Raw genomic sequence first — 21,707 nt, 5'->3', positions numbered from 1 at the left:
GCGAACAGAAAGGGCCATGGTTCTCCGATTGGGCATTTGAAGAATGGTGAGAGAGGTGTTTTGTGCGATTCCTGAACGGGAAAAGAGCAGCGCAAGATGATAGCATCGCTCTCACCGGCGACAAACTTATTAAAATATAACTAATTAAAATATATTATTATATTCAAAAAATTTGATTTAGTTTATAGCTCTTTATTTAATAAAAAATCAATTTAATATCCCCTTAAAATCATTCACTGAACTTTTCATTTTTTAAAAAATAAAATAAATATTTTAATTTTATAAATCATTATATCTTCTAGGCTTAATACCTCTTTTTGTCCCTTTTTACAAGGGAAATGTTCAAGTTTGTCCTACCTTTTTTAAAAAGTTCAATGTAGTCCCAAGTTGTGAAAAAAGTGTCCAATTAAATCCTTTTTGGTCACAGCGTTAAATATTTAACGATCCAGCTGACACTGTGCAACATGGCTGTTTATCTTCGTAAGGTGGCAGTTGACGTGGCCAGTGACAGTGTAAAAAGAAGAGTCAAAAGAAGGAATTTTGGAAAGAAGAAGAGTTCCTGTAAAAAGAAAACCCTAACTCGAAAAACCAATCGTGAGTCAAAAGAAATGTGAGAACAGAAACCCCTGTGCTGCGTAGTCGCTAGAGATGCTACGGTCATGACCACTGCGCCCGCGAACCAGAACAGAGAGGATGAGGATCTCCTGCAACGTCAAGCTCGAACAGAGAAATTAACAACCCCAAATTATTTTTAATTAACGTTAACAGGAAATAAAAATTCTTACTTTATATAACAACCCCTAATTAATTTTAATTAACATTAAAAGGAAACCCTAATTCTTACTTTATTTCTAAATACTATTAAAAGGAAACCTAACCACTGATCTATTCCTTCCTTCAACATTTTGGAAGAACTGGAAATACAAATTGGGTGATGAAATCTGCAGAGCAAATTGTGCGTTTACCCTTTTTGAGAGAGAAAAAGGAAGCCCCACACTACTCTATTCTACATTTAATTGTCAAGTTCTTTGTAATTCTTACACCTAACAACAATATACTTGTTTTCAGTGTTTAGAAAGGAAAAACAGAGCCAGCAAAAAATGGCCGTGGGAGGATTCTCCATTGATGCTTCTTCAACCAGGGGCTTCGACGGCAAAATTACACTCTCCGTTCTCCTTCAAACAGTTCCAGTTTTTTAATCACTGCCACTGCCACGTCAACTGCCATGTTAGGAAGGTAAACAGCCACGTTGCACAGATCACTCCACGCTGTCAGCTGGATCGTTAAATATTTAACGCCGTGACCAAAAATGATTTAATTGGACAATTTTTTCACAACTTGAGACCACATTAAACTTTTTAAAAAAGGTAGGACGAACTTGAACATTTCCCTTATAAAGAGGGACAAAAAGAGGTATTAAGCCTATCTTCTATTATAATCTTTAAATATTTTATTATCGCTTATTAATATATATCAATATCTTAAAATATTTCATAATAATATCTAATAATATTTAGTATTTTCTTAATTAAATAATTATTAACCAAGTCTTTTAATTTTATAATGTTTAACCTCGTTTTATCTTTTATTTTTTCAACAACTGTATCTTTCAGGTCTCACAGCGGACCTATGGCTCTCTATCACCTCTATCATCGCTGAATATGATTCCGAAGACTCCGTCGGAGTATCTATCGTTCGCGTTAGGGTTTCTGCTTTGTGCCACAGTCCCTTTCGTTCACGCGGAGTCATCCACGTGCTTGACAGTCTACAAGAACGGCGGTGCTCCGGCGGTGTTTCAGTCTCCAAAATGCCCCCGCTGGAAGCTCTCCGAATACGATTCACCTCCCAAAACCACGGCACGTTGCCAGATTGCGATGCTCCAAGGCCACAGAAAGTCTCAAGAGGATCGCGCTCTCTGCGTCCTCGATGTTCGCATTCCCTTCCCCAGTACGCTGTCCTAACCGCCTTCTCTCTTGTATGGTTTGTGTTCCGGAAGCTTCTCTGAAGCATTAGTTGTAATTTTAATTTATCGCGGAACAGGTGTGGACGGGATCAAGGAGGTTGCGGTTGGCATTGTGGCCGTTTTTGACGGTCATAACGGTGCAGAAGCTAGTGAGATGGCATCGAAACTTTTGTTGGAGTATTTTGTTCTGCATACTTATTTTCTCCTCGATGTTGCCTTTTCTGTTATTTCAAAGACATCAACAGGAGCATGGCTTCACAAGAGAGACCGTGACCATGCAAACTTACTGCATAGATGGAAGGAGATTCTAGGTTCAGAATGGCATGGACTGCATTTTGAAAGGTGCTTTACGTCTTGTTTTTAATTTTTGCTTATATCAACAGTTTTAAGTTACTAAAACTGAGATACCAGTATTCTTGTGGATAATTCTAAATGTCTAATTTAGTCATCGGTTAGTAGTATTCTCTTCTAACATTTGGTTTGGCGCTTTGGAGTTGCTTCCTTGTTTTACACGTCAGTAAGCCATGTGTTCTTAATCGCATTTAAAATTTTACCTACCTTTTTGTTTCTGTCAGTTGTATGCCAATCTCAACTTGGAACAATTTGCCAGGTTTCAGAATACATTTTCTCCAAATTTTGATGATTCTTTTCACTTGGAAATTTTGAAGGAAGCATTATTGAGGGCAGTCCATGACATTGATGCTAAATTTTCTGAGGTAAGTTCGACTATTTGCTCATTTGCAAAGCTTTAGACATCCTTTTTCATATTGTTGTATTGACATCTTGAATTTGAACTACGCAGGAAGCGTCTAGAAATAATTTTCACTCTGGATCAACAGCTACCATTGTTTTGGTAGCGGATGATAAAATTTTGGTTGCCAATATTGGAGACTCTAAGGCCATATTGTGCTCTAAAAATTTTCAGTCTCCCAAAGAGGCTAAAGGTGAGAATTTTTAAGGTATAATGGCATAATTGAAATATCATATATTATTCTGTTGCGCTTGTTGGTTGTTACAGGGCAACAAGGTTACTTTTCATTTTGGTGAAACATGACTAAAAGGTTTTTAATTATAGTTCCTTGTGATTTGTAGATTTATTATTAAAGCTATATAGACAGAAAGAGCATGATGGTTCTGTTTCTATGTGGGATCGTGAAAAGTACAAAATGGCTTCATCCCATGGTCTCACTCATTTTGCAGTAAAGGAATTGACCAGTGATCATCATCCAGATAGAGATGATGAAAGAAATCGGGTGGAAACAGCTGGAGGTCAAGTTCAAAATTGGGGTGGTGTGCCTCGCATAAATGGTCAGCTGGCTATTACACGGGCTATCGGTGACCTACCCTTTAAAAGGTAGGTTCAGTGCAAATTCTTTATATAACCCAAGCTTATTGCTAAAGCATGTGCATATTATAGGTAGCAGCTTTGAATCATGTGCAAATGATTTTGGTTCCATGCTTCATATTATGGAAATAACTTTGCCTATGATTTCGTAGCCAGTCTGAAACTTTGGTGAAGGTGAAGGTGGAGGACCATGTTGCAAGGTCATCCATAGCATACAACTTGTTGAAATTGCATATATAGTTCATATTGTAAATAAAACATTTAAACCAACTGTTTTTTCTATATTAAAAATTAAAATTCAAATTTTAGCAAGTGTGGTGGGTCCATGCTTTTCATAGGCTTCAAGCTATGATGTATGGATACTATCCAATACGGCCGGTTTATTTTAAAAATAATAGGATACAATACGTGATATATGCATATTGAAAAGTGTACAATAATTCTTAAAAAGATGATAAATATATGATTGTTATTATGTGAATCCAAATTAAAATCATATATATTGAAGTTGTTAACATAAAAAATTATAAAATATTGTAATCATAAAAGTACTACTGCTTTATAGATTAAATACTTCATCGATAAGTAACCCAAATTGAAAATCTTCTTGTGTGATTGAAATTTCAGGAAGACTGTTTTTTCATAATATAAAATTATTACTTGGAATAATAATGCGTTTCTTGTAATGAATTGTTTGCAGTTATGGCGTTATATCTGCACCAGAAGTGACTGATTGGCAGCCTCTGACTGCTAATGATAGCTATTTGGTGGTAGCATCGGATGGTGTATTTGAGAAGACAAGCTTGCAGGATGTCTGTGATTTGTTGTGGGAATTGCACAGTTACAGTAACATGAGATCAGAGTGCGCCCATTCTTCCTATTCGTTAGCAGATTTAATTGTTAATAATGCCTTAAAAAAGGGCAGTATGGACAATGTGGCAGCCATTGTCATTCCTCTGGAGTCTATCAAATCCTCTGTAAACTCGCGTAGGGGAAGTTATATTGGAAAGAGGGATGCTGGTTTCCCATTTGGTGTGCAAGAATCTTCCTTCAAAAGCTCAGGTACATATTATGTGGGTTTCGGTTAGTCGTATCGTATGAAGGAAAACTGCATTTTCCACCATTTGTTTGGGAAAAAATTGGAAATGAAAGGAAATAAAACAGATGGGGCCAAAATATTTTTTTTAGATCTACAAATTTACCCATACACTAAATTGCTCACTATTGTAATAAAAAGGCGTTTTATTATGTGAGTTTAACGATATTGTATTGTTTGGTTGAGAGAAGTAGGAAGGAAACTGCATTTTCCACCATTTTTTCAAGGAAAAAATTTGGAAATCGAAGGAAGATAGATGGGTCTGCAAAAATTATCTTTTTGTTAAGTTGACAAATTTAACCACATGGACAACTACTTGCTATTTTGATAAAAGGATGTAAACATAGTTGCATTTTCTTTCCTTTTTTTGCAGTTTTTGAAATCTATGTCTCCTGTCTCATGTTTTGAATATTTCATTGGCCTTGCTCATATTTTACCTTTATCTAGAAAAATCGTCCCACGTTTTTTCTTTTCACATGCCTTCCCCCACCCTCTCTTTTTTACAACATTTCTTGGACGAGTTTTTATATTTCACGAATTACAAGAGAAGTAAGATTTTTTTTTAAACAAGAGGACAAAAGATACAAAAAACATAGCTGGTAATGTAACCTCCAAAATAAAAAATGAAAATAACTGAGTGGGGAAGAGAAATTAATGTAGTGAAGTGTTCCTAATCTCTAAACACATTTTAGTGAAACCCAATTAGAAAGCCACTAGATTTATACACCAAATGGAGGCCAAAACCTAATCCCAAATGAATTGATGTATGTATGAGAGTCCTCTCCAAACAAATGTTGTAGCATGGATTGCACATCACCCACCATCCCTAAACATATTAGCCTCTTTATTGATTAATTTTGTCAAAGGCACATAAACTAATCATAAAGAAGTGGTCTAGGGAGCTAGGACAAACCCAACATCGAGAAAGTGATACACTGAAACCATAGTAGACAATATATGAACATACATGGAACATATTGTAAGCAAACAACGCATAATTCATACACAAAGCCTAATGTTGCTTTTGGCTTGGCACCCTTTTCTTAGTATTCATTCATATACAATCATTAACAATATATAATAAGAATATTCCCATATGGTTGTACACATTTAGTATGTCTATTTTGTCCTTCAGTAAACATTAATCTTAAAACTATGGATATTCAACTGTTCAAAGAAATAGTTACATCTACAAAATTATCATACATGCTGTCTTTATCTCATTTTTTACCAATTAACTGCACACCCTTGTTAGGATATTTATCTTATTTTATCATCATTATAGTGTGTCAAGGGTTACCCTATTTATCATGATTATATTGTGTTTAGGATTACCCTATTTATCATGATTATATTGTGTCTAGGGTTACCCTATTTATGATGTACTTGTGTATCAATTTATTCTTATAAATAGAAGATTGTGAGAGGGATCAATTAAGCCCTCTAGAATTATTTTACAGTTTCAATCTTAAGTTGGTATCAGAGCGGGTCGATCCCGCTCTGGTTTTTGTCTCGTAATATATATCTGTCCGACGCCACAGTTCTTTGTCGCCTGCCACCGTCTGCTGCTGCCCGCCGCCGGCCACAGTCCACCGCCGGCCACCGTCCACCGCCGGCCACCGTCGTCCATCGCTATCACAGTTTCCTTCGTCTAAACCCTTAGGGTTTTCTTAGTACTATTCGTCTTCTTCAGAAATGACGTCTGACAGTACTCTTTCCTTCTTTGGAAGTCCATCAATTACCTCCGAGAAGCTAAATGGAAAAAATTATCTATCATGGTCTGCTGCCGTTGAAATGTGGTTCCTTGACCAAGGGCATTATGACCACCTTGAGCGAGATGGAAGCCATGTGCCTACTATCTTTAAGGGCTTTCAAAACTTGTCACTCCTTTTGGAAGAAAGCCCAAAGCATTTATGCCAACGATATTCAACGTCTCTATGACACTACGAGCAAGCTTGCATCTCTTAAAATGGCAGACCATGATATGGTGCCCTTCATGGCTGAAGCCCAATCTGCTGTCGAAGAACTTAGGATGTTTTTGGAAGTAGATCATTAGAGGATATCAAAAAGAAACTAGACAAATTTTATATGGAAACATTGACCACTCTGCTTGCATCTCAGAGATCAACTTCTAACTAGTCATGAGGTCCCCTCTATGGAAACATTGACCACTCGCCTTCTGCGTGTCCCGGTACCTCAAACTCAAGAAGCGCATGAACTAGTGGAACCATCTGTCATGGTTGCCACACGAGGAAGAGGAGGACGTGGCACTAGAGGAGGAGGACGAGGAGGTCGAGGACGAGGAGGTCGAGGACGAGGAGGTCGAGGACGAGGAGGACGAGGAGGTCGAGGACGTCCTCAATGCACATATTGTAAAAGGATGGGTCATACTCAAGAGAATTGCTACTCCTTACATGGTTTTCCTTCCAAAACCGCCAATATTTCGAAGACTGAAACTTCCACTTCTATGTTTTCTGAGGATGAATATCAAGAGTATTTAAGGTTAAAGTCTAACAGCTTGGCGCAACCATCTCAATCTCCCAATACATCAACAGCCTGCGTTTCTCAATCTATGGAAGGTCAAAATTCATGGGTAATTGACTCAGGTGCTTCTGATAACATTTTTCTCGTAATATTTTTTTGTTCTCATCTATTTCCTTTCGAGAAAAACCTCATTTCATAACCCTTGCAAATGGATCTAAAACTTCTTCCAAAGGAGTCGGTCATGTTTCTTTGTCTCCCTCCCTCAATCTCAACTCATTCCTTTTTGTCCCTAATTGTCTTTTTAATTTAATTTCCTTAAGCCAGTTGACTAAAATGTTAAATTGTTCAATAACCTTTGATCATAAATCTTTTGTTAAACAGGAGCGTGGTTCGGGGAGACATATTGGAGAAGGATATGAAGCTGGCGGATTATACCATTTTGGATCTCGTCCAAGGGTGTCCTGTGTTGCTGCTCCTAATCCTAAAGTGCTACATGATCGACTTGGCCATCCTCATTTGTCCAAATTAAAAAAGATGTGTCCTGAACTTAGTGGTCTCCAAACCTTAGAATGCGAGTCATGTCAATTAGGAAAACATGTTAGATCTTCCTTTCCTAAAAGGTCTCAATCAATATGTAATTCTAGTTTTTCCATCATCTATTCTGATATATGGGGACTTAGTCGTATCTCCTCCTTTGGTTTTAGATATTTTGTTACCTTTATTGATGAATATTTAAGATGTACTTGGGTTTATCTTATGAAAAATCGTTCTGAATTGTTAGCTATCTTTACATCCTTTTTGAATGAAATCAAGATTCAATTTGGTCAAGTAATCAAAATATTAAGAAGTGATAATGCAAAAGAGTATTTCTCATCCTCCTTTTCTCATCTTGAGTTCCCATGGTATCTTACATCAGTCTACTTGTCCTCATACACCACAACAAAATGGTATAGCAGAACGAAAAAATAGACACTTGGTTGAAACGACTCGTGCCCTTTTGCTTGGTGTCCATATTCCTGTCCATCACTAGGGGATGCCATCTTAACTGCATGTTATCTTATTAATAGGATGCCCTCCTCCTCTCTTGATAATAAAGTCCCTTTCTCCATTTTGTTTCCTAATGATCCTCTCTTTCATACATCTCCCCGAGTGTTTGGCTGTGTATGTTTTGTTCATAACATCTCTCCAGATCTAGACAAACTCTCCGCTCGCGCTCTCAAATGTTTCTTCTTGGGCTATTCTCGACTTCAAAAAGGATATCGGTGTTACTCTCCTAAAACTAAGAAGTATTACATGTTTGCCAATGTCACATTCTTTGAACAGACTCCTTACTTCTCTCCATCTGTTCAGGATGTTTCTATCCTCCAGCAGGTTCTTCCTATTCTAATGGCTGAGTCAAATAGCTCCACTGTCTCTGTCATTCCAAGTCTTGATCACAATCCTTTTGCACCTGTTTCTCCACATACTGAGATCATCCCACACAGGGCCCTAATGGATAGTCCACCTCCCCAAGACAATGGTGAATCTCCTACTTCAGATTCTTCTCCCTCGTCACCTCCTCCCACGCCTACTGGTGCAAATGGTTCAGCATGGCTTATTGCCCTCATGAAAGGTACTCGTTCCACTCGAAACACTCATCCCATTTATAATTTTCTAAGCTATCATCGATTTTCGCCCTCCTATTTTTCTCTTTTATCCTCAGTGTTACCCAAGAATGTGAAAGAAGCACTTGATCATCCTGGATGGCGACAAGTTATGATTGCAGAAATGCAGGCTCTTGACCACAATAATACTTGGGAGCTGGTGCCCCTTCCCCCAGGAAAAAAGGCGGTTGGTTGTCGATGGGTGTATGCAGTTAAAGTTGGCCTTGATGGTGAAATTGATCGGCTCAAAGCTCGACTTGTTGCAAAAGGTTACACTCAGGTTTATGGTCTTGATTATTGTGACATTTTCTATCCTGTAGCCAAGATGACTACTATTCGTCTTTTCTTTGCAATGGCAGCCATTCGTCACTGGCCACTTCATCAATTGGATATCAAGAATGCCTTCCTACATGGTGATCTTGAGGAAGAAGTTTATATGGAGCAACCTCCTGGGTTTGTTGCTCAGGGGGAGTCTGGTATGGTATGCAAATTGCATCGATCTCTATATGGCCTTAAGCAATCCCCACGTGCTTGGTTTGGAAAGTTAAGCTCCATTGTTCAAAAATTTGGGCTAAAACGCAGTGAAGCAGACCATTCAGTTTTTTATTGTCATTCTTCTCTCGAGAAATGTGTTTACTTAATAGTATATGTTGATGATATTGTCATTACAAGAAATGATGCTGTTGGAATATCTCAACTAAAAGAGTACTTGTGTAGACATTTTCAAACCAAGGATCTTGGAAGTCTCATACTTCTTAGGCATTGAAGTAGCGCAATCAAAAGATGGAGTTGTAATCTCCCAAAGGAAGTATGCTCTTGATATATTACAAGAAACAGGCATGATTGATTGTAGACCGGTAAACAGTCCCATGGATCAAAACCAGAAATTAAAGACAGAAGAAGGTGAATTATTCTTCGATCCAGAGAGGTATAGGAGGCTGGTTGGAAAACTGATTTATCTCACTATTACAAGGCCAGATCTATCCTTTGCAGTTGGAGTGGTTAGTCAGTTCATGAGGCTCCATGTGTTGACCATTGGAATGCTCTCATTTGCATTCTAAGGTATGTAAAGAAGGCTTCTGGGCAAGGATTGTTATATGAAGATAAAGGAAGCATTCAGGTCTCTGGGTATTGTGATGCAGATTGGGCAGGTTCACCTATTGATAGACGGTCTACTACAAAGTAAGAAACAAAATGTAGTAGCTCGATCAACCGCGAAAGCCGAGTATAGGGCAATGACATCACTAACGTGAACTTATATGGGTGAAACAATTCCTTCAAGAGGTTAAGTTTTGTGACATCCATACTATGAAGATGTATTGCGACAATCAAGCTGCTCTCCACATTGCATCAAATCCAGTGTTTCACGAGAGGACTAAACATATAGAAATTGATTGTCATTTGTTCGTGAAAAGTTGTTGACCAAAGAAATATGTACTAAGTTTATTGGGTCAAACGATCAACTCGCAGATGTATTGACCAAGTCATTAAGGGGTCCTCGGATTGAGTTTATTTGTTCCAAGCTTGGTACATACAATTTGTATGCTCCAGCTTTTGGGGGGTGTGTTAGGATATTTATCCTATTTTATCATCATTATAGCGTGTCAAGGGTTACCCTATTACCCTATTTATCATGATTATATTGTGTCTAGGGTTACCCTATTTATCATGTACTTGTGTATCAATTTATTCTTATAAATAGAAGATTGGGAGAGAGATCAATTAAGCCCTCTAGAATTATTTTACAGTTTCAATCTTAAGTAGTTACATCTACAAAATTATCATACATGCTGTCTTTATCTCATTTTTTACCAATTAACTGCACACCCTATTTTATTTATCTTCAGCAATGAGATCTGTTCAAGTTCAATATGCCATGTTAACAAAGATTCAATCTCAATCCACATGTAACTCAAAATGCAGACACAAAGGCACGCCACCACCTTTGTTTCTGCTAGTAATAGTATCAATAAAGCCTTGTTCCATTTAGTGAAGTTGACTGCATTGATAAAATATTATCATTGGGCTTGATTAAAGACTGAATATTAGAGATTGGAGATATTATTCGCCATGAGCTACAGTACAACAATAAAACTTCTCCAAGTTTGTTAAGTTTTGGCAACCACAAATAATCCCTATTGTCTTTTTCTGTTTTAACCAGTTGAATCTTGAATGTTACATTTGCCCCGTCATTTTGTAATATGATATCCAATATTTATAACTTCAGAACATGTGGCATGACATCTTCTCGTGCTTTTACATCCGTGTCATCTTCTGCTGTCTCACTAAAATTGCAAGGCACATACTCTTATTCCTACTAATCTTTTGTTTCCAAAGTATGTATATAAATAATGTTTTTGAATTTAGACAGAGCTTTGCATTTCCAACTCAATTTCTTTATAAAAAAAGCATCCCTATGCAATGAATGGATGATGGGTATTTTTTTACTAGATGGGTGCACATTTAATTACATATTACATAAATGGGTAGATTCCAAAATTATTACACGCTTTAGGTAAGTTATGCATAAAAGGAACGACTTTAGGTGAAGAAGTTGTGCTCCATGAACACAGTTTCCTCTGTGTTCCAGAAACTGAACTGAGTCGTGTCAATGGAGAACAACTTCCATTTTTTTTTTGTAGTTAGAACTAGTGCACAGGGAAGACGACTTTAGTTAAACTATGTTGATATAGAAACCGTCTTGTCTAATAATGACTTTTAATTGGGTGTATAAAATTAGAACTTGTGCCCTCACAACACGACTTTAGTGAAATATTGAGAAGAAAAAATCATGTGTTGGGAGCACGACTTTCAATTTGATGTGCTCAATCAGAAATCACGCTCTCTTTCTCCTTCTTCTTGTGTCTGCATTCTCCACACCAGCTAAGAGATCTCTTTGATATTTCTTCAACTCTTTGATATTGCTTTTCAAATTTCAATGAAGGGAAAACCAAGAGATGAATTGTTGGCCAAGGCGGCATTCAATGCTCATTGGAAAGGAGAGGGGAGTTGCAGAGAGGGTAGTTGAACTTGTAGTGGTGGAGCCAGCCACCAAAGCAGTAACAGTTGAAGATGTGGTGGAAGGGGAGCATGCGTAGCTAGTCATTGTCTTGGAAGGCGGCTTGGCACACTATGCATGGGTGGTCGTGGGCAACTCCTTCATAGAAGAAATATTGGTTGTTGAGTGAGCTGATCAGAGAGCATGAGACCTAGGGATTGCAACACTGTGAAGAGCATCAAGCGGTATCGTGCATCAAATTGAAAGTCGTGGTCCCATAACAAAACTTCTAAATATTTCTACCAAGGTCGTGTTGTGAGGGTACGAGTTCTAATTTTATACACCCAATTGAAAGTCCTTATGGGACAAAACGATTTCTATATAAACATAGTTTAATTGAAGTTATGTTTCTTGTGCACGACTTCTAACAACCAAAAAGAAAAATGGAAGTCGTTCTCCATTAACAAAACTTCAATTCAATTTCTGGAGCATAGAGGAAATTGGGTGCACGGTGCATGGTTTACATAAAGTATAATCAACAACTTGCTCAAATATACAATATTACCAATGAAATGGTCCCTATTGTATTGAATGGCATTGATGAATGTAATGAGTGGTTAGTGGGAGAAGTTGATGATGATAACGATAATGAAGAGGAGGGAAATGAGTTGGTTTTTGATGATGATCCCCCTCTTAATAGGGCAATTGTTTATGAAGCTTCAGATATTGGAGGACCAAGAGTTTATGCAAGGAGACATGTGACCAATAAAAGAAAGCAACCATCAAGTAGTGGTATTGTTATTGGATCTTCTCATGCTTATAAGAAATGTTCTGGTACAACGCCAACTCCAACACCAACAGGGAACGGTAAAGAGAAGGCTCAAATTGGGGTTCAAAATGAATTGCATGATAGCTTTGATTTCGAGTTTGAAAGATTATTGTAGTTTGACTAGAGTCTCTTAGAAGGGGAAGATGTGGGATATGCCCCATTGTATGATAGTATTGAAGACAATTATGTTGGGATTGAAGATGAATTTGATAATTTGAACTTTAAATTTGTGGTGTTCTGATATGATGTTATTATTATTTGAATTTTTAGACATAATATCGTTACTTTTGCATTAGAATTATATGTGGTGGTATTATATTTCTTCTGACCGCAATATTTTCGCCATAACCCATTGTGGTTTATATTATAACTTTATACATGATTTTTGGGTTGCCGATGTTGGTGGAAGTCCCACATCGACTAGAGATTTTGTCAATTTGTAATATATAAGTGGATGCAAACCTCACCTTACAAGCTGGTTTTGTGGGGTTAAGTTAGGCTTTAAGTCCACTTCTTAACATGGTATCAGAGCTATGGTTGGAGCCTATCCTAAGGATATTTATTGTTTGTTGGCACATTGTTCTACCTGCTAGGGCCACCCATTAATGTCTAGTCTCACGCGCGAGATGTATATACCTCGGCGTGAGGGGGGTGTGTTGGAAGTCCCACATCGACTAGAGATAAGGTCAACTTGTAATATATAAGTGGGTGCAAACCTCACCTTACAAGCCAATTTTGTGGGGTTGAGTTAGGCTTTAAGTCCACTTTTTAACAAATGTTTTCCGTTATCCCTAAGAAACAAGCAGTTATTGCTTTATCTAGTGCAGAAGTCGTATATATATCTATGGCTTTGCGTATGCATGAACTTTTGTGGATTAAACTATTCCCTTCAAGAGTTGAAATTTTGTGAAAATTATTAAATGAAGTTGTATTGTGACAAGTAGACAACTCTTCATATAGCCTCTAATCCATAGTCTCATGAGAAAACTAAACATATAGAGGTTGATTGTCATTTTGTTAGAGAGAAGTTGCTATCTAAGGATCTTATTTCAGAGTTTGCCAGTTCTAATGCACAATTCACAAACATTCTAACTAAATATCTAAGAGGACCTAGGATTTAGTTTATATGGTTGAGCTTGGTGCATGTTATTTACATGCTATAGCTTTAGGGGAGTGTAAAGTGAAATGTTATTTAGTATTATTTCTTTTGTAGGTACCTAGCTTTTGGGTTAGGGTTAAGACAAGTGCCTTACTTTTGTTAAGTAACCAATATTAATGCAAGTACATCAGTGGAGGTTGAATGCATTGTATTTTTCTTATCTTAGTTATTCAAGTAAGACCAAATCAAAGTGAAGGAGGCCTAAAAGGATTCCAGTTTAAAAAATTTTGTGATTTAAATTACAATACTTGGACTTTTTAATAACTGTATATAAGAATTATGTGGAGAATAAAAACAATAAAGGTAAGGAAAGACAATTGAAGTGACACTTTTTGGGAGAACTTATATGATTTTAGCTATATATTTTTATGTGGTTTAAAATTCGTAAGGTAATTCTTTTGTAGTTGCTAATCACTAATCTTGTTTATTTTATCAAAAGTTTAAATGCTAACCACTAAAATTGAATTCTCTTGTTTGGATTTGTATAGTTGCCCTGCTCTGATATTTTGGTTATCTTTAGTTTGTGTTTAAATGTCTGAAGAAAGTCTAAGTGGCATGCAATAACATATGAAGATACATACATAAAGCATGTATTGGGTATATTTGCTTGCGCTAAATTGTAGGTAAAGTTTTACAAAGTATCGTTTCCTTTGCATTTGTATGTAGCAAATGCTGGTGTCATTAATAATTTCAATGAATAAATTTAAAATTTGCTCTTTCATGTATGTTCTGCTCTGATAACTTAAACAATTGATGAATAAAATTTGGTTATTCCTGTATGTAGCTTCCGCTAATTTATTATTTTGGAACTTCCTCAGGTAATGGCATCTTGTCTAATCTTATGCACTTGGAGCACCCTCATCTGGTAGATACGAAGTTGAAGCGAATATTGGTATGGCCAAAAGCCATGGAAATTTATTATTGTCAATTTCTTCCATATTTTGTTTGGTTTTCTCATAAATTGTATCCTAATGGAATTAATTGAGTATTCTGAAAACACTGATAGAATTTTCAATTTATAAGTTAATTGTGATGTGTGTCAAAGTTTGATGATTCTTGTGCTGTTTCTTAAAATGTTACTGAGTCCATTGTGGAGCTATGATTTTGTGATATTGTTGTTGGATGGGGAACTTTGTGTTAAACATGGGAATGTTTATATGCTTGGAATTGAATGAAGAGGACCAACTTGCTCTACTGGATTTCTTGGAATTCCAGCCATTATTTGTTCTGAGGGACTTGAATCGTCAATCCTCATGCCTTATCACCAATCTGATCACCGAATGCTGTATTGCGAAAGATTGGAAAACTTGCAACTAAAAGGGAGGTGTAGTACTTTTATGGTTAATTGATAGTATTTTACTTGGGCTGAGGAGATATAAGCTCTGTACCCTTCTGAGACTGGAGTTTTTATTGACATAAGTTGATTTATCAATTTCTCACTCCTTTTTTTTTTTTGGGGTGAGATATGCTATAATATCTCCCACACGGTCACACAAGGGTGATACTAGTTAAAGAATACATTACTATTTTTTTTTCTGCTTTTAAAGTTTGATCCTTAGTATTGAAATGCACGTTGAGAGTAAGTTTCCCTCCTACTAGGTATACTGATTTATTATCTTAATAAAGTTTTAGAATTTGGGCTTAAGGCCTAATTTAATCTTGCACAATTGACATGTAATGTAGGCATTCTATTTAACCCATATCTTTCTAGTAACATTTCTAGAATTTGGGTTTAACGTCTATTTCAACCTCATAAAACTAACTTACTTTACATCATATATATATATATATATATATTTTTTTTTCTAGAGAGCTTAAGGGATCCCTCTCATTGTCATTCTATATATAATAAATTTCAAATGCAAAAGTACATGGAAGATTAAGGGTCTGCCCTAAACACTTAGGTGTAGACCTAGGTAATACTACTATACTAGACTAGTACACTACCCTTAAGTAGGCTTAATGATTATACATAAGGCAATAATTCTAACAATATATATATATATATATATATATATATATATATATATATAAATAGTATATATTTGATGTGGGACTATATAGGCTGCCCAGGGTAGGTGACCACAAATTTTTCAAAACTCCCTTTCATGCATGGGACTACTATTCTAGAGCATAATGACTATGATAGTGGCCTTACAATGAATCTAGGATAGGTTTTAAAGTTATTTCAAAATTGGGGTTTAGATCCAATCTAAATCCATCAAAACTAGTTTGTAAGTGATTGCTATCCAAGCTTTCTTAGCTATATCTTTGTTGGATGCGTATCATCCTTAAGACTAATGAGGTTGGTATTAAAGATGGGCCATGCTTGACCATAGTTAAGGCAGCTTTCCAACATAAATCATTATTTCATTTTAAAACAAAAATATCATATCAAAACCAATCCATATAATTGAATACCTCTGGACTTTTATGACAGGTTGAAGTGAAAGATGGTGATTTTGGCTGCTTTTATTTAGCTGAAAATCTTGATGAAATAGAGGACTCCAAGCAGATTGCCAAAAAAGTTGACTGGGATGACTATTTGTATGAACTACCTCCACCTCCACCCGATTCCCTTTCTCAGCATCCCAGTAAGCAAAGATGTTATTATGTTGCATTTGCTTATAGTTAAATTTTGGTTTATCGGTTGACAATCAAATGTGTTGGTTTGTCCGTTTTCAGCTTCAGGGGGTCTTGTCGATTTATACAATAACCAAAACTTTTGCTTTGACTATGGTCCAACTATTAATGAACCTGAAGACCGATGCATAAATCCTGAAGGCTTTGCTAGTTTCATTGGTCTTCTTGAATCAATTCCTTTGCATGATACTGATTCTAGTAATGGGTCTTCTGATTATTCAATGCCTGATTTGAGGTAATTTTATCTACTTTGAATTCCTATATGTTCATTAATCGAGAGGACAACATATTTCTTAGTCTGGTGAAAAGTGCAATTTTAAATTCATAAAATTTTAGAATTGCCCTTGCTTTAGTCGTACATGGATGGTCATTGTTGGAAATTATAGCATTTAATGTTTATTATTGTTGAAGATCCCACATCAACTAGAGGTGGGTTGCAAATCTCACCAGGTTTGCACTCCACCCTTAGTTGATGTGAAATGTCCAACAATCTCATGCCAAGGAATGGATATCTTGAACATAAGATTTGATATTTGTGGGTGTTATAACAAGAGCCCAACAGGGGGTAGGACATGAACCTTAATGAATTTGACTAGGGTAGGCTTTAAATGATTTTGATATCATCTACAAATATCTAATTTTAAGTTATAGATGTTCATTCTTAGGTGCGAGTGTAATGACCCTACTTTGGATTTACATTACTACTAATCACTATACATATACAAAATATCTACATCAAAGAATCTTTCTCAACCCCTCACTTCTACTCCATCCTGAAACATCTTCTGCTTCCGTGTTATGTGTAACACGATCATTGTAGGTGGATATCACATTCTCAAACACAAGGTAAACTAGCATATTTAAAAGATTAGAGTTCAATTTATAACAAACATTTTAGAGTACATCTCAGCAAAACACAACATCATCATGTGGATCACGTATATCTCTACTAACACTATACATCTACTTTCGGAAAACTCATGCATTGAATTGGACTCAAAGATTTGGTATCTGTCATGGTAAATTTTGACAAAACCACGTGACACTCTACTCGGTTTCACAGCTATGGAACTAAGTCCTCTTCATATGATAGGGTTTATTCTAAATAACTTGCTTGACTCACCTAGCGACTACATGTTAGAGCTGAAATGGCACATTTTCACTGAATGAAGTTAGTCCTCGCTCAATGATCCAACGATCCTGAGCTCTTTGGATTTTTCTTGAACATTTTTGCTTAGCTATTTTCTGCTCACCCAACGACCAAAACCCCTAGAGCCAATTTTACTAGGCTCGCCCAATGAGTTTTGTCTTGTCTAGTGGGTGAAATGTCTTGAGCTCTTTGGAATCTCAGTTTTTTCATTTTTTCCTAGCAGTTTGTTGGCTCCTAGTGAGTCTGCACAAAATTACAAATCTAATAGATATATTTGTTGTCTCAATTGGTTCCTGCATGTGTTTTTAACTCTTTTACAAGCCATAAAAGGCACAAATCAGCTCAAACATAGATCATCACGAGCCAATTAGTCTAAACTAATATACATATCCTAAAATTGTTCCTTAGTAACACATTCATTCAACTCACACCGTAAACAAATATTCAACAAAACAACCAAGAATACTACTTGCTCTCCCTCATCACAAATATACTACACATCAAATAATCAGTCATGACAGTGCAAAACAATTAAATTAAATAGCTAGCTTCCTTTACCTGAACTTATACTTCTCACTAACAAAGCTCTAAGGACTCTAAACCTCACATGATGCTTTACTTGAATATAGAAAACTGATATCTAAACACATCCTAACAATTGTAGCCAAACAAAGATTATTTTGAGTCCCCTAGAATCACATGTAAAGCCTCCTAGTGCTAGCATGCAAAACTACTAAAAATTGACTCAAGAAAAGGAGTACAAATGAACTTATTCAAAATGAAATTTTGATTTTCTATAATTGTAGTTCTCTATGTCAAAATTCATATGGTGCAGTCTGATCTTCAAATAGACATGTAGATTTGTTAGAAAGTTAGAGAAAGTGTAGAAGAAAAAAAAAAGGAGCACTTTTTGAGTGACAATAACTGTTGTAATTTGAGATAATATTTTTAGAATCTTCCTAATTAGAGGAAATAGATATATAATCTTTTATTTTATTTTACTTTCCTAGTTTTCCTATTTCCCTTTTTAGGAGAATTAGATAAATTATCACTGTTGAAGTATAATGTCATTATTTTATTATTAATACTTATGTTAGGGTTTTGTTAGGGGCTTCTTGCCTTTTTATCTTTCAGAACTACTGATTCTATAAAAACAGCAGTAAAGTGTATCACTTTTGCTTAATCAAAATATAAGATTCATCTTCTCTGAACTTCAAGTTGGTATCAAGAGCCAGACTCTTTGTCTATAGTCGGCGGCATCGTCTCACTGTCATTTCTGCCTTTCGCTCCGCTGCCCGCCGTCGTCGCTGCCGCCTCCGTCGCCGCCCAAAGTCGCTTTCTCCGGCGAAGTCAAGGGTTAGGTGCGCCTTGAGAAGCGCAACCCAACCCTGGTGGTCCCGTCCTCTGAAGCCTCCGCACCAGCCGCCACACGCTGCTTCTTTCCGGCAAGTCCGCAGCCGCCGAACGTCGTTTTCTCCGGCGAAGTCGAGGGTTAGGTGCGCCTTGAGAAGCGCAACCCAACCCTAGTGGTCCCGTCCTTCGAAGCCTCCACACCAACCGCCACGCGCCGCTTCTTTCCGACCAGTCTCGACCGCGTGTTCTGCATGCGCCGTCTTCCCGGTGTCAGAGTTTCACCGCGTCACTGCAGATCGTCTCGCCGGGGCTTCTTGAGTGTGTTTTGGTTCCTGGTTCTCCGTTTAGTTGGCTTGGGCTCATACCTAGAGTCCCATCTCTTCTCTAAGTTTAAAATGGCTTCTTCTACTGGAAGTAATTCCTCTTTAGCTGCTACCCCTATCATTACATCTGCAAAATTGAATTGGAAAAATTATTTGTCATGGTCCTCAGCCGTGGAATTGTGGTTTCTTGGTCAAGGACACCATAATCACCTTGAACAATATATTTCTATGGTCCCAGACGAAGAAAAATCTCAGTGGCAGAAATTAGACTTTCAGTTATGTGATGTCTTGTGGCAATCAGTTGAGCAAGAGGTTTTAGATATCTTGAGACCCTATAAGACATGCTCCTCTTTTTGGAAAAGGGCCCAAGATAATTTTGCTAATGATGTTCAACGTCTTTTTGATGCAACCCAAAGAGCAACTTCTCTCAAACAAGTCAACCATAATATGGTTTCCCATGTAGCAAAAGCTCGGGTTGCGGTAGAAGAGTTAAAGAACTTCTTTGTAGCTGATTCATTAGAAAATCTCAACAAAAAGCTTGACAAGTTTTATATGGTCCTAATTTTGAAAAGTTTACACTCTGATTTTGATCATGTACGTGATCAAGTTTTAGCTGGTGATCAAATCCCTTCGATGGATGGCTTAGTTACTCGACTCCTTCGGGTACCTACATTGGTAAAGGAAGAGAATTTAAATGATGCTATTGAAACATCAGTAATGGTGACACCGCGAGGAAGAGGAGGAGGTAGGAGCAATCAAGGAGGACGTGGTGGTCGTAGTGGACGTCCTCAATGCTCATATTGTAAGAGAATGGGTCATACCCAAGATAAATGTTATTCCTTGCGTGGCTTTCCAGACAAAGCTACTTATGTGTCTAAATCTGAGTATTCAGAATCTAGAATTTCTGATGAAGAGTACCAAGAGTTTTTGAGGTACAAGTCTGAAAAATCTTCTAATCTTGGCCAATCCTCCTCAATGCCAAATGTGTCAACTGCTTGCATCTCTCAATCTGTGGAAGGTCATATTCCATGGATTCGTGACTCAGGTGCCTCAGAGCATATCTCTGGTAACATCCCTTCATTTTCTTCCATGTCCTCTTAGAAAACTCCTCATTTCATTACTGTTGCCAATGGATCCAAAGTTTCATCTCAGGGGATTGGCAAAGTTTCCCTATCTCCTTCACTAAAATTGAATTCTGTTTTGTATATTCCTCATTGTCCTTACAATTTAATCTCTTTAAGTCGATTGACTCATTCTTTAAATTGTTCTGTAACCTTTTCTGCTAATTCCTTTGTTATACAGGAACATGGTACGGGTCGTCTGATTGGAGAAGGACATGAGTCACGAGGACTTTATTTCTTAAAACCTAACTCCTCAGTTTCCTATTTTGCAACTTCATCCCCAAAACTTTTGCATGATCAGTTGGGTCACCCAAGCTTATCCAAGTTGAAGATGATGGTTCCAAGTCTCAAACACATTCAAGTCTTAGATTGTGAGTCTTGCCACTTAGGAAAACATGTTAGATCTTCCTATCCTAAGAAGTCTGAGACGCGATGTAATTTTGCTTTTTCAATTATTTACTCTGATATTTGGGGACCGAGTCTTGTTACTTCTTTGGGTTTTAATTATTTTGTAACCTTCATTGATGAATTTTCTCGATGTACTTGGGTTTGTTTAATGAATGAGAGATCTGAACTTTTGGCAATATTTGTGTCTTTTTTTTAATGAAATTAAGAACCAATTTGGGAAGACAATTAAAATCCTCAGAAGTGATAATGCTAAGGAATACTTTTCTGCAACATTTTCTTCATTCTTATCTTCCCGAGGAATTTTACACCAGTCAACATGTCCCCACACTCCACAACAAAATGGCATTGCAGAGAGAAAGAATAGGCATCTCATTGAAACTGCACGCTCCTTGATGTTTTCATCATTGGGGTGATGCAGTTCTTACTGCGTGTTTTCTAATCAATATTTTCTAATCAATAGGATGCCTTCTTCCTCTCTTGAAAATAAAGTCCCTCACTCTATCATTTTTCCAAATGACCCTCTTTACCATGTCTCTCCTCGTATATTTGGGTGTACTTGTTTTGTTCATAATGTTTCTCCAAGTCTTGATAAACTCTCTACAAAAGCTATTAAGTGTGTCTTTTTGGGATACTCTCGCCTTTAGAAAGGGTATAAATGTTATTCTCCCTCAACCAAGAGGTATTATATGTCTGCTGATGTCACATTCTTTGAAGATACACCTTTTTTCTTGTCCTCCATGGAGGACCGCTCATTTGTTCAACAAATGTTTCCTCTACCATCATGTGATCCCTTGGTTCAACAAATGTTCAACAAATGTTTCCTCTATCATCGTTTGTCTCCTCCATATTTCTCCTTTGTTTCTTTCTTATCTTCCATTAAGGTTCCTAATAATGTTCATGAGGCACTTGGTCATCCTGGATAGCGACAAGCCATGATTGATGAAATGCAGGCACTTGAACACAATGGCACTTGGGACCTTGTTCCTCTTCCTCTTGGTAAGAAGCCTGTTGGTTGTAGATGGGTCTATGCTATTAAGGTTGGTCCTACTGGTGCAATTGATCGTCTCAAAGCTCGTCTGGTAGCTAAGGGATATACTCAAGTCTATGGCCTCGACTATTGTGATACCTTTTCTCCTGTGGGTAAAACCAGTACTGTTTGTATTTTGCTTGCTATGGCTGCCATTCGTCATTG

The 21,707-nt window shown here is 37.0% G+C and overlaps 2 protein-coding genes across 5 annotated transcripts in view; both read left to right on the top strand.

Moving 5' to 3' along the window:
• Nucleotides 1–1,598: 1,598 nt before the first annotated feature.
• Nucleotides 1,599–21,707, top strand: part of LOC124828073 (uncharacterized) — a 54,769-nt gene continuing 34,660 nt past the window's right edge. For 3 of the 4 annotated variants that reach the window (XM_047301286.2, XM_047301288.2, XM_047301285.2), the window contains exons 1-9: nucleotides 1,599–1,947; nucleotides 2,041–2,305; nucleotides 2,574–2,679; nucleotides 2,766–2,907; nucleotides 3,056–3,317; nucleotides 4,009–4,370; nucleotides 14,336–14,409; nucleotides 15,958–16,111; nucleotides 16,203–16,395. In XM_047301286.2, the coding sequence (XP_047157242.2) occupies nucleotides 1,662–1,947; nucleotides 2,041–2,305; nucleotides 2,574–2,679; nucleotides 2,766–2,907; nucleotides 3,056–3,317; nucleotides 4,009–4,370; nucleotides 14,336–14,409; nucleotides 15,958–16,111; nucleotides 16,203–16,395 (1,844 nt within the window). In that variant the 5' untranslated portion in view covers nucleotides 1,599–1,661. The remainder of the gene's footprint in view (nucleotides 1,948–2,040; nucleotides 2,306–2,573; nucleotides 2,680–2,765; nucleotides 2,908–3,055; nucleotides 3,318–4,008; nucleotides 4,371–14,335; nucleotides 14,410–15,957; nucleotides 16,112–16,202; nucleotides 16,396–21,707) is intronic. The other variant, XM_047301287.2, reaches the window with a different exon arrangement.
• On the top strand, nucleotides 17,190–20,280 carry LOC148194372 (uncharacterized). The gene has a single exon (XM_088096431.1). The coding sequence runs from the start codon at nucleotides 18,915–18,917 to the stop codon at nucleotides 20,085–20,087; it is 1,173 nt and encodes a 390-aa protein (XP_087952557.1). The 5' UTR covers nucleotides 17,190–18,914; the 3' UTR covers nucleotides 20,088–20,280.

The sequence above is a fragment of the Vigna umbellata genome, chromosome 8, assembly GCF_029865625.1.
Source record: "Vigna umbellata cultivar VRB3 chromosome 8, Vumbellata_1.0, whole genome shotgun sequence".
NCBI classification, from domain to species: Eukaryota; Viridiplantae; Streptophyta; class Magnoliopsida; order Fabales; family Fabaceae; genus Vigna; species Vigna umbellata.
The sequence above is the reverse complement of the archived record's forward strand: the minus strand, read 5'-3'. Positions and strand labels throughout refer to the sequence as shown.